Source organism: Oxyura jamaicensis, chromosome 8 (genome assembly GCF_011077185.1).
Source record: "Oxyura jamaicensis isolate SHBP4307 breed ruddy duck chromosome 8, BPBGC_Ojam_1.0, whole genome shotgun sequence".
NCBI lineage: Eukaryota > Metazoa > Chordata > Aves > Anseriformes > Anatidae > Oxyura > Oxyura jamaicensis.
Window position 1 is genome coordinate 30,189,048 of NC_048900.1, and position 12,444 is coordinate 30,201,491.

At 45.1% G+C, this 12,444-nt stretch overlaps 1 protein-coding gene across 2 annotated transcripts in view; it reads left to right on the forward strand.

Annotated features, from left to right (window-relative positions):
• Nucleotides 1–12,444, forward strand: part of LOC118170662 (cAMP-specific 3',5'-cyclic phosphodiesterase 4B-like) — a 145,407-nt gene that overhangs the window by 18,187 nt on the left and 114,776 nt on the right. For both annotated transcript variants that reach the window (XM_035333083.1, XM_035333082.1), the window contains exons 2-3: nt 3,605–3,712; nt 5,945–6,180. In XM_035333083.1, the coding sequence (XP_035188974.1) occupies nt 3,671–3,712; nt 5,945–6,180 (278 nt within the window). In that variant the 5' untranslated portion in view covers nt 3,605–3,670. The remainder of the gene's footprint in view (nt 1–3,604; nt 3,713–5,944; nt 6,181–12,444) is intronic.

Genomic DNA, 12,444 nt, shown 5'->3' on the forward strand with positions numbered 1-12,444 from the left:
GTCTGGGAGAACGAGATGTGAGATTGTCACGGGTTTTTGGTGACTGTCACCCTGTCGGGATGCGCTTCGTCCTGTGAAGCTCTGCTGATCTCCAAAGAGAATCGGGTTATTTGAGCGTGAGCCCAGCGCACAGTTGACGTAACTGTGTGGTCACACCATCTCCTTCTCCCCAGCCTTTTCCTTAGGAAGGCTTTTCTATCAATTCAGCATTCAGGTCAGATGAGACCTTCCCGGCCCTGCCTTGCGCGGGTGTCATCGAGGAGGGCTGGCAGGGCTGCTCCCATGTAACCCTCTGGCTCTAACCCTGCCCGTGCAGAGGCCAGAACGTGCGGGGAAACAGTGTCATGGTGAAACACGTGCCTGGTATTGCAAAGCATAGCAGAGTTTGCACATCAAGATGCACTTCAGAAATTTCTTTAAATAGTGGATTTCACACTGGATGAGTTCAATAGCTATTTTTAAAGAAGTGTGTAGGAAAAGCAGGCTTTATCACATGCATCCATGTAGTTTTATCCGCACCGCTGTCAGTTGCCGGTTTTGAACCCTGCTGTTAATTCACACCCCCAGTATCACGCTTCATCGCCCCGAAATCACAGCAGCAGTTGCTGCCACGTCTGAACAACGTGGTCAAGGAGCAGAAAAATGGCCAAGTGCAGGATCCAGGTCAGCTTGGTGTAACCAGAAGTCTCATACCTTCCTAAGATAAGGGCCAGCAAAATGATTAGACCCAGCTTTGGTGCTGTAAGAGTGCTTTCTTCGTCGTCTAATACTACATGCAAAGTCATTCCCTGTTACCCACACTTAGCTAGCCCACTGGGATCATGTCTTTTTGGAGAATTTGGGTAGAAGAGAGAAATTCTTTTCCTCTGTAATTCATTTTACGTGAATTAGAATATGTGCCTGGATAAAAAACCACTTCTGGTAAAGCCTCTTTGGGGTGGGGAACTTTTGGATTATTTTTTTTTTGGATTTTTTTAAAATTTAGATGCTTGTCCAGGTGTCAGATCTTTTATGTAAAAGGCACAAGGAAAGAATGACTCGGATTTTCCTGGTAGTTTAGTCACGGCTCATGGAAGTCTTAGGATTTTTCTTGGTAGCAGAAATGCAGTCCATATTGAAGACAATATAGGAGGGTTTTTTTTTAGTAATTGTTCACGTTCTGCTTAAATTTACTTAAACAAATTGATAAATATTTATGAAGGAGAGGCAGTTGTGCTGTGCAAGGACTCCGGCTTCCCCAGAACCACCTGCTGGTAAACGTGGTCCCTCGCTCCCCACCTCGTGTCCAGTGTCAGTTCTGATCCCGGAGCTCAGCACGATTCCAGAGACACCCTTAAACTGGCATTCTTTCAGATTCTTTTCCAAAGATGTTTTTCTCAGTACCTGTTTCTTGCAATTATTTCTTTTCCTTATGCTCTGTTACTCCTCTTTATCATGCTCCCTGCGGTAGGTAATCCTCGAGGCATTTCTCCCCGGGTCTGCTCAGCGGTGCTCCCCGTCCCCGCGTTCAGGATGTGCCAGGCTTCATCACTCCTACAGATGCTGTACGAACTGTGTCGTCACTCCTGTATGAGCTATGTAGAGTTGGTCACATTAATCTCTGAATTACTTAATCCATCAAGTCTTAACGATTTCTTCCCGAGGCTGATTGCCAGCCCGAGGCACGGGGCCTGGCGAGCGTCTCCCTCCCTGTGCCCCAGCAACACAGCTTCGAGCCTGTTTGCTGACAGCAGCCACATTTTGAGGAGCTCTGAACATCTGAAGCGTGCCGAATTCCAGCACCTGTGTGAAAACAGGGAGTCCTGTCCAGGAGGGAGCTGCGGCCACGTGTCCCACGTTAAGGCACTGGGTGTCCAGCTGTGCCAGAGAGCCGTGAGCTGCTTGTTCTGCCACTCAGGAGACCGCTTCCTCCTTTTGTTCTTGCTCGTGATTTTTGTCTTCGTGCTGTAGAGGACTGCATATTATTTTTGGCAGCAAGTAGTCACGCTGGAGTTATTCTTCCTGCTCCGTGAATTCATGCCGCTGGCTTGGGCGTCTTTGCTGGTGTCTCATCTCATTTGCTGTCCGCTGTCGTTTTGGGGTTCTTTTTTTATAGCACGGCTGCATGGCTTCTCCCAGGTGTTGCAGATTGATTCAGACTGTTAAGTTAACGTTTTTTACTGATAATGTAGTGTGACTTCTGTGCTGTTAATACAGCGTGAACTTTTCTCGCTGCTGGGCTGCTCATCGAATTAATTACATTAGGTCCTACAAGCCAGGTAAGGTTTGCAGGCAGAAGCATCATTGCCGGGAAGCAGCCTGGCCAGGTTCTGTGCCTTGTTCCCCACGTGGAGGCTGTTCTCTGCCCTCTGCTCTTCCTTTCTGGAGGGAAGCCAGCAAGGAGCTCAGGCAGACAAATCCCCCTGCTTGTTCCCAGTGCTCCTCCGTGCAGGGCCGATGAGCGGGGACGTGTGCTGCATGCGTGAGCCCCGAGGAGAGGAAGGCAGCTGGAGGTGCCTGTGTCCCTGCCAGAGCTTCTCCCTGTGCTGCTGCCGCAGGTGGGGACCCAAGGGCAGGTTTGCCCACCCAGCAGTGCTGTGCGAGGTGGTGCTCAGTGCCTGCCCTGCCGTGGGGCCGTGCACTGAGGGCAGGGGTGCGGGCCGCTGCTTTCTGCCACCCTTGACAGAAGGCTGAGGGTTTGTGGCTGAAGGGCTCGTTGTGTGCGTGCCAGCCTGGTAGTAAATAATGCCACGAGTTACAATTCAATCTTAGAACCAAATGCTAGTGCATTATGAAGCTGGTGAGGGGCCTGGAGAACAAGTCCTACGAGGAGCGGCTGAGGGAGCTGGGCTTGTTCAGCCTGGAGAAAAGGAGGCTCAGGGGTGACCTTATCGCTCTCTACAGGTACCTCAAGGGAGGCTGTAGCGAGGTGGGGGTTGGTCTGTTCTCCCACGTGCCTGGTGACAGGATGAGGGGGAATGGGCTAAAGTTGCGCCAGGGGAGTTTTAGGTTGGATGTTAGGAAGAACTTCTTTACCGAAAGGGTTGTTAGACACTGGAACGGGCTGCCCAGGGAAGTGGTGGAGTCCCCATCCCTGGAGGTCTTTAAAAGACGTTTAGATGTAGAGCTTAGGGATATGGTTTAGTGGGGACTGTTAGTGTTAGGTCAGAGGTTGGACTTGATGATCTTAAGGTCTCTTCCAACCTGGAAAATTCTGTGATTCTGTGATTCTTTTTCTTAACTATGGTTTTTCGGACTGGCTTCTCTCAGAGCCAGCTCAAGCCTTTCTCTAGGACTTTCTGTACTCCTGAAAAGAGCTCAATTAAGGAAAAATCCCTGCAAGTGGAACCTGTTGGCTTTGATCCTGTATTACTAGATATGTTACGGGGCTTGCCTAGATTATAGAGCCTTGTGAATGCCGATTACTTTTAACATGATTTGAGTAGATGTTGAATTGCCCTTTCACTAATGGAGAGCTACGCTTGCATAACATCTGCTGCCAAGTGTTACATGAAAATGGGCAGCAAGTTATGAATCAGCCGTGATATCAACGGTTAGCTGCACAGTTTGTCATCAAAAATGGTTTGTTATTCAAAATTACAGCTGCAGCTGTTTTTTCTTTCAGGTTGCTCATCTGAAGAAATCGGATTGAACATCAGTTCGTATAGCGGGGTGCGCTTTAATCTCAATAATGAAGAAAAGCAGAAGTGTCATGACAGTAACTGCAGATGAGGTATGTTTCTTCAAAAGGTGTGTTTTATTTATCCCAATACTTTATGAAAGTAAGGTCAAAAGTTTGCTCTTTCCTTACGTGGTAAGTATCAGCTGGTTTTGCATCAGTCGCTCTTTGATTTTCTTAGAGTTGTTTGCAGCTCATACATTAAGCATAAAATAAGGCCCACACACTTAAAAACAAAGAAAAAAAACCAACAAAAACCACCCACACCATGAGTTCTGAAGAGTTTTATGCAGAGCTCGTACTTTATTATTCTTTGCTCAGTGCAGTAATGACATTTGGGAGGACTGAACATTCACTTCCATATCTTGTGGAAGCTCTGCTCTGGATCCCATCTTTGTGCATGTGCTGTGGTTTTATACTTGCAAGCATTTCCACATCTCTTCCTACAGTAGTTGCTGAACACCTAATGTGATACATGTGTTATTCCATTACTACACTTGCTAATCGTCCTCATAATCCCCTATTAATTAAATGCCAGTTCCCGTTCTCTGGAGAAACGCATCAGCTTGTAATGATGGCATGATAACTGCAGCGCTAATTGTCTTGCTTGTCACAGCTGGGACTCTCCAAAAATGGAAAACCACAGGAATGTATAGGAAAACACAGCAGAGGAGTGGAACTTAAGAGCCAGTGTAACATATAGCTCTCCTCCAGTAGATAAGTGATTCTTTTACACTCTTAGACCATGCGTTGCACTGCTTCGGGGTCAGTTTGCCCACATGTGATGGTGGGGTTGCTGTAGCCAGCTCAGTCCTTGCTGATAATGAAAACAGGCATCTGACACCTCATGGGAAGTTAGAACACTCTGCCGTATGTTTCTTAAATAATAACAAAAAGAATAATCTTACAAAAATTACTGATAAAGGTGTGTCAAGTCAGATCCACCTGTACAAGCCAGGCTGTTCTTTCTGGGCTTCCTAGGAATACTTCTGACCAGATCTTAGGCTGTGGAAGAGTAGGGTTTGGATCACGGAAGCTCTCTAGCATATTTTTTGAAAGCACAGCATGCCAAATGTTTAAACTTCCATCTAGGTCATTATGATTTTGGTGTTTTAGTAACTTCAGGAACCTGCACCAGCAAGCCCTGTAGCATTTCAGGCTACAATGAAGGAGTGCAGCAACTGTGGGCCACGTTGTTTCCTGTCTGGATACTTCGCATGGTTTAGAAACTAGGAGGCAAGGGTGGCCTCGTGCTACTTTGTAGTGTTCCTGAAGGACCTAAGAAGTGATTATGGAAACTTACACCACCCCTTTATTTTTCAAAGTTACCAGTTACCTGTTGTCACTCAGTGCTCAAAGTGTTTCCCCAGAGGTGAGGCAGATCCTTCTGCACTCCGTGCTGGCTAGAGAGGTGGAGGGAAGGATGCAGTGGGAATTGCTGGACCTAAAAGTGAACCCAGGGGTTTGGGGGGGGGGGGGCTGGGTATCAAAATTCAGAAGCAGGTGGAAGAAGAGTAAAAATGTAGAGAGGTTGCCATATATATACACACCTATTACAATAACCCTTCAGTTTTAACTGCTCACAACACAGAACTGTTCTCATTTGTATCGGACCAGCTAAATCCTGTAAGACCAAAACTGACAGCCTTCTTGCAGTGCTGTTCTACTCTGGGAAAACCTCTGACTTGGATTTGGGAAGACTGACGGCCAGCTCTGTGATCATGTTGGTGCTTGGAGATAGAAATAAGTAGAAGCTCTGAGACAGAAAAAAAAAAAAAGGAAAAGAAAAAAGAAACTATTTCTGTTAGAAATGACAAGCATGGGGTAGGGTAGCCCAGCAGGAAGTTCTTCTCAGCGAGTCGCCAATGATTCAAGATGTACCTAAGCCCTGTATTGGCACTTTTCTGTGCCTGCTGAATCATCAGAAAAGAAGCGGCAAACCAGTATGTTTGTGCTGTGGAGTGGAATGGTACATGAGATGGATGTTGAGTGGACTATTCTCTGAAAAAGTTCAAATTATCAAAAGTTTAATGTATCACCAAAGTGACTTGGATTATTGAAGTGTTTGGTTAGGTTAGGATTTAGCCTAGACAAGTTATGAATGAGTTTTGAGGTTAATTCATAACTTGATAAAATAACAATGCAACAGTCAGACTCTGCCAGGATTTCATAAAACAATTCTCTTTTGTGAGTAGCTGTGACTGTCAAACAATGTCATCGAGTGTGGATTATTCACGTGGAAGAAACTGATTGTTTGAAGAATCTTGTTGGCTTTTCTCTTTGCAGAATGCTCTGGATTACCTGGAGTGTGGGCTGAGTAAGTCCTACAGTACTTCTAGCCATGCTCTGGGCATAGACCTCTGGAGAGGAAGAAGGTGTTGCTCTGGCAATTTGCAGTTACCACCACTATCCCAAAGACAAACAGAAAAAGCAAGGACACCTGACAGAGACATTGTCTGCAGACCAACAACTCTGCCTTTGTTGACACCTCCAAGTATTGCAATCACCACTTACCAAGACTGGTAGGTTATTTTCCCTATGAACCTCATGTGGTTGGTTGTTTATTTAGGGTTTGTTGTTGTTTTCTATATGTTTTTTCTTAAAGGCACTAAATAATGTGTATATTAATCAGTACTGTTGACGTGTGTCAGTTGGTGTATCATGGACCTACGTTTGCAGAGTAATTGCCAGCCCTTTTTTAATCTCTTCTGTTACGGACCCCTTTTGTTCACTTTTTTATGCATCTTCAAGAAACCTGTTTTAAGTTCTGATCTAGGTGAAAGGATTTGTGTTATTAGCTTTCCACCCACAGAAGATGTGGATTGCTCAGGATGGCGACAAACTCTTTTAAAACAGATCGAGGAAAGAGGCCTTGGCTCTCTGTCTATTTTCTGTCAAACTGTTAGCAGGAAGGCTTGGAAAAGCATTTGAATCTGGTGTTAAGCTCAAGAAAAGTCCTGAAGAAACTATAGGAGAGCCGATTAAAAAGGGGTTGCAAAGAGGTGAGTTCCAAAACAGAAACTGAATGCTAAGTGCCAAAGCAAGGAAATTCATCTGGAGGGAGGAGAGGTAGGCAAGTAAGTGGTCATGATTTGGCATTGCAGAATTTGGTAGAATTGGTAGAATTTAACGACAAAATAAAGTCACATGTCCAGCTTACCATATCATTTTTGAACTGGCATTGCAATGCAATGATACACATTGTCCTTTTAACTTAAATTTCAAGTGTGCTTTGGCTTCTGGTTTTTAAATCCTCCGCTCCCTGTTTCATTTGCTGGCTGCAAGGTGTATTCACTTCATTATTTCAAAGTCTGAATCTGGTTTTAGCTTCTGTTAAGCTCAGCACTCTTTTTGGAGGACCTCCAAAATTCCTTTGTTACGGTACTTTAGGAAAAATGGTTTTCCTATTGAAAATAGGATTTTAAACAAAGCACTTGACATAAGGAAGTCAAGGAGGAATTAGCAGGTGTTTTTGCTCAATATTTGCATTTAACTGCTGTGAATAAAGTTAACAAAATGAGTTACCTAATTTCAGATGGATCGTGTGTTTTGACAGTGAAAGGTTTGTTTCACCTTTTGTGAGCACTTTAAGTGTTTCCCTCTCATGCGCGTTAAGCAATTTGTAATCTTGTCTACAAGACAATGTAGAGCCTATTCATAAGGTGTGGTTTGAGAATGAATTAATTTTGGTCTGAATAAACCTTCATGCATGACTTAGGAAAATGCAAGGACTTGCAATGAGTTTATGATTAGCTTCCTCGGGACACAAGGGGGCATTGCTGCGCCTCGCTTCCCTTCCAGGAGAGTCAGCGCGTATTTTATGAGGCGTGCTTTTTCTGGAACAGTATGCCAGTCAGAGGGAAAGCACTTACAGCTGATACTCACGTTACTGTTATTTCTTGATCATCATTCATAAGTAAGTAATTAGCTTCTGACTTCTTAATTTTGTTTCAATCTTGCATATCTGTTTGTAGCCATCTAGAAAGGTGGTGTTGCTGGTTAGCGTGACTTTGCAAGCAGGGTGCCGTTCCAACACACCTTAACACACGCGTGTCCTTGTGTCTCCATCACCTTTCTGACTTGGGCACCAGTTAGACTGACTGCTCATACAGCTGGGCAGAAAGTGGGTCTAAACTGCCCCATTTTCTGGTTAACTTCTGGTCATCAAGGGTCTCGAATAGGTTGGCCCATTTCTGTACCCCGTGCTGGCAGCTCCTTTCCTACAGGATTTCAGGTTACTTGGGGCCTGAGCATGCCCTGAGGGAGCACAATCATGCTCGAGATGTGTCAGTGTAGGAGTGGTGCAAGATGGATCTGGTCCCTAAGCTATTTTGGCTTCTATACCGTGGTACAGTCCTGCATGAAATGCACTCCAGAGGCAGCTTATATTTATATAAGCCCAGTTTGTGCTGCTGTGTTGGAACAGCTTTGGAATGATATGAGCATTAAGAGACTCAGTGAGTGGGCAATAAAATGATAGGAAAATTTCAGTGTAGATAAATACAAAGTGATGTATGTGAGCACGAAAGGATCGTAGCTGCAAAGCAGTATTAGTGCTCAGCAGCAAAACCCTCGGCACAGGAGAAAAGTCCGATGGAATTGCAAGTTCAGTGCTCATTAATGGTCAGAAAAGCAGATCAAAAGTTAAGGATCTGAAGGAAAATAATGGAGGTTAAAACAGACAGCATCAGGACGCCGTGGCAAGAGCCCATTATTTACTACAATTAATTAACTACCATTATTACTACTGTGCTAGGAATGCGCGGGAGGCTGGAGCTGTCCCGCATGGAAAAGACACAGCTGAGGAGAGGGGTGAGACAGACGGCCTACGAGTGGCATGAACAGAAGAGGTAGTTAACATCACTGCTCCAGCGCTGGGTATCCGGGTCGCACTGCTTTAGGCCTGTCACCCCTGTCTCTGCGCCATGGAAATGGTTCCCTGAACCCCATTTGGGGTTCACACAAGTAAAATGCATAATTAATGTAAGGCCCAGACTTGGGTTTTCTGTAAGGTACGTAGGATGCCTAAGATTTGTCGTGATTTAAATTGACATTCACTTAGTATGAATTTTTTTTCACCGAGTTGTAGCGTGGAGACGCTCTCTAGAAGACTCCTTCAGAAGCGTGTAGGTTTACCTGAGCTTTCTGCGAGCTATTTCTGTGCATACAAAATCCCGTAGACGGTTGCAAAACACCTCATTATTATGACATGAAACAGGAGTCTTTGAAATAATGTCATTATTTCATTTGTCGACTGTGCGCACATTTCTCTTTTCATTTTTTTTAATGGCTGTAAGTTTATAAAAGAGCTTCCTAGTGGTACCAGCTGACTTTCCTTCCTGAAACACAAATTCCTCGTTACACTGTTACATTTGCTATTTCTTCAGGAACACACGCAAAACTTCTATAGGGGACGTTGTCTCCGTCACCTAGGGCAAGTTTGGTGGAGGCGAGGCTTTCCGCGGGCATTATGTGCTGAACAAAGAAATCCCTTTGGTCTGGGGGTTTGTTTCCTGCTCGTGCAAGCCACTGTTGTCTTTGTGGAAATTTATCGTCTTAGCCAGAAAAGCAATAAGGCGGTTTCTGGAGGCGCAGGGATAAATCAAAACCCTATCACCAAAGGATTGCTCTGAACGGTGAACGCTCTAAAGGGGCGCAAAACCTCTGCCTTTGCTGGGGTCGCTTCTCTCCTGTTAAATCCATCAAATCCTTGGGAAAACGCTTGCTGTGTGTATTTGGGGTGTGCGCACTGCTGAGCCAGTTCCTGCCAGTTTTCCCACTTCTTGTCGGTACAAAGCCCTCTGCTACACAGGGCATGTTAACTTCACGGAGGGTAATGGATGGGCTGAGGTGACTCTGGCAGTAATAATTAATGGAGTTCTGCTGACATCCAAAGCCACAGATCTGTGGCTAGGAAGGGAAAAAACAACCCCCCCAAATAACAACAACAAAAACCAAACCGAGCTGTCCCATGCCCTGTCCCTATGTACCTAAAAGATCTCAGCTGATTTCCAGCAGCACTTGCTGATTGTAAGATCACAATCCAAGTGATCGTGCTGCCTGTTGGCCGCTGCAGGATGCCGACAAACCAAGTGGAATTAATTCCGATACAGGCAGCAGAGCTCAGGTGGGGATTTTGGAATAACCGTGCGTCTTGCGCAGAGCTGTACGTTACCAAGCCCTGCAAAATCTTGCATCTCGTTGGAGAATTTAGCCAGATTACATTGCAGTGGCTTCAATACTTGGGTTCCTTTTGAAAATCCTGGGCTTTGTTGGTCAGGTTCTGCCATCACTGTCACAGTACAAAATTCATCTGCACCGTCAGTGCTACGTTAGGGGACGTGCTGAGAATGCGATGGTGGAAATCCAGCTGCTCCTGGGGTGGCGGGGACTGTGATCTGAAGAAAGGAATAACAGAGTTCAAATACAGAACGTGTTATTTGGGAGGGGCAGAGGGAAACAAGGCAAAGCCCATTCCTTTCAGAAGTGTTTTTCTGCCGCACTTTTTCAGGAATCACCCCAAAATCACCTTCCGGTGGTGATACGAAGGTAAGAACTATGGGAGGCTGAGCCATGACTTGGTAACATTTTTACTGAAGATACATGGGGACCTAAAAATAAAGCAGCTCCTGAGGGTTCTCGCTCTCTTTCTCTCTCTCTCTTTAATGTTAGAATTGTATTTTCTGGAGACCAGTGCTGCTGTAACCAATAAAGAGAAAAATGGGCAGGCTGACTCCAAAGCAGCACCGTTAAGCTGGCTGTGCTGTAATAACATTTTGTGTGAAAATGGCAAGGCAGTACCCATACAAAACAGCTTCTGTAATTCGTACAGGGGAAGAGGGGTAGAGGACAGAGACCTTCAAGCGGCAGTTTGAAAGAAGCCTGACAAGTGGCTTTTGTACAAATATTGTCCATATTTTCATAACAGCTGTTAAAATATTTGCAGCAATCCTTTTCCATGTTTCATAACTAAAGCTCCGTGATGATAAATCCAGGCAAGAGGGAAGAACAAAGGTGTGAACGGTGCATGTGTAGTTACACCTGGAGCATTGCACAGAATTCTCTTCCCCTCTTCTTTGGTCCTTACCAGCTCCTGGGCTGGGTTTGACAGCGAGCACTTCTCCTTTACGCCATTTCGGGCCGTGGCGATGTTCTGACCGTCGTGCATCAGGGTGCTGTGGTGAAACAAAACTGTTCCATGGTCATAAGGAAATAACCTGTTTATAATAACATAACATAATCATAAGCAGGGAATATGGCTGTTCCAAGCCATAAGGAAATAAGGCAGTTCTGAGAGCTCTGTAAAGAGTTGGTATGCTTAATATTAAACGAATGAGTGCAATTTCTCAGGGCGTAGAAGTCGTATTTAACGTTTAGATGAAGGTGTTAAATGCTCTATTGCAACATCTGTGCTAATTGTCCAACACAAACCCTGCCTTGCTCTTCTGTGAGAAGGCAATGAGAACTTCTGAGGTTTGAAGGAAGCTGCAGGCTAATCGAATTGGTTGCTCTTCGGGTTGTGTTCTTTTCACTTAAAAAAAAAATAAATAGATTAATCTTTGCTTTTAAGGATTTTTTACATCACTCATGATTAACCACAGTAAACTAGAGTGTTTTGTGTGTTTGTAAGCTTGTTGCATCGTTGCTAGTCATTTGGCAGTGCAAAATGGTGGTGGTAAAAAGCAAAACATGAAGGGCTTGAGTCTATTTTCCATGTCCATCTGAAACTCTTGCCGAAGCTGGTAGGAAGCGGGGACGTGCGAAGAGCACGGGGCCGGTGCATGGCTGCGGCGAGCAGCGCGGTGCAGAGCTCCATCCATCATGTGCAGCGTCCCGGCTGCAGCCTGCAGTGCTGCAGGTTGTTCTCCAGGTGGTGGCAGTGGGCAGCACATCAGATGCTGCATTAAAATCAAAACAACAGAATTCGGTGTGATTTGGGGCAACTGAGTCCAAGACCACAGCTTCACTGACCTCAGCTTGGGCCGGGCTCGGCCGCTGTGAGGCTGCCGTGCTGGCGGTGCTGAGCCAAGGGGGAGGCACGGAAAGTTAGGGTGTGAAAGGGAATGGAGATTTGCTCACCCCGTGAAATAGGCTGGAGTTTCATTTCATAGCTCATTTCAAATACAGCTGGGTAAGAACTGAGGAAATGTGCTGCAACCCTAGAACAGGAGAAAAAATAGCTGAGCTGGCTTTGTGAAATATGAAAACCTAGAGGGGAAAAAACAAAATTGTTTTTTTTTTTTTTTATTATTTTCTTTGCACCTGTACTTAAAAATATTTAACTGACAGACTGGTTGAGGTTGGAAGAGACCTCTGAACGTCATCTGCTCCAAAGCATTTATTACTTACATAAATCCCATCCTGTTTTCTTGTAATGAAACAGGATCGGTTCTTCCCATTGAACCCGCTGCCTGTATTTCAAAAGTCTGTGCTACGTTTCCAGAGCATGCATGAATCCAGAAAAAGGAGGAAAGGAGGTCAACTGTATTCCTCATGCCATATAGTGTGTTGTGCAGGGAAGGCAGTTTTTAATTGCATTGTGCTGTTTCTGGACAACGTGTATGGTGATGTAGGTCTGAACGGAATTACGGTGATTTGTTCTAGGTCTCTTAACAACAAGAAAGATGTAAGAGACTGGGATGTAAGACATGAAACTCTGGGAACAGTCCTAAAAGATTTCACCTGCTCTGTGATTTTGTTTGTTCTTCAGTGGAGCTTCCTTTGAAATGTTGCCTGCCGCATTTAAGAACTGCTCGTTCCTGGTGCTGAACACCGGGTTTCGTAGG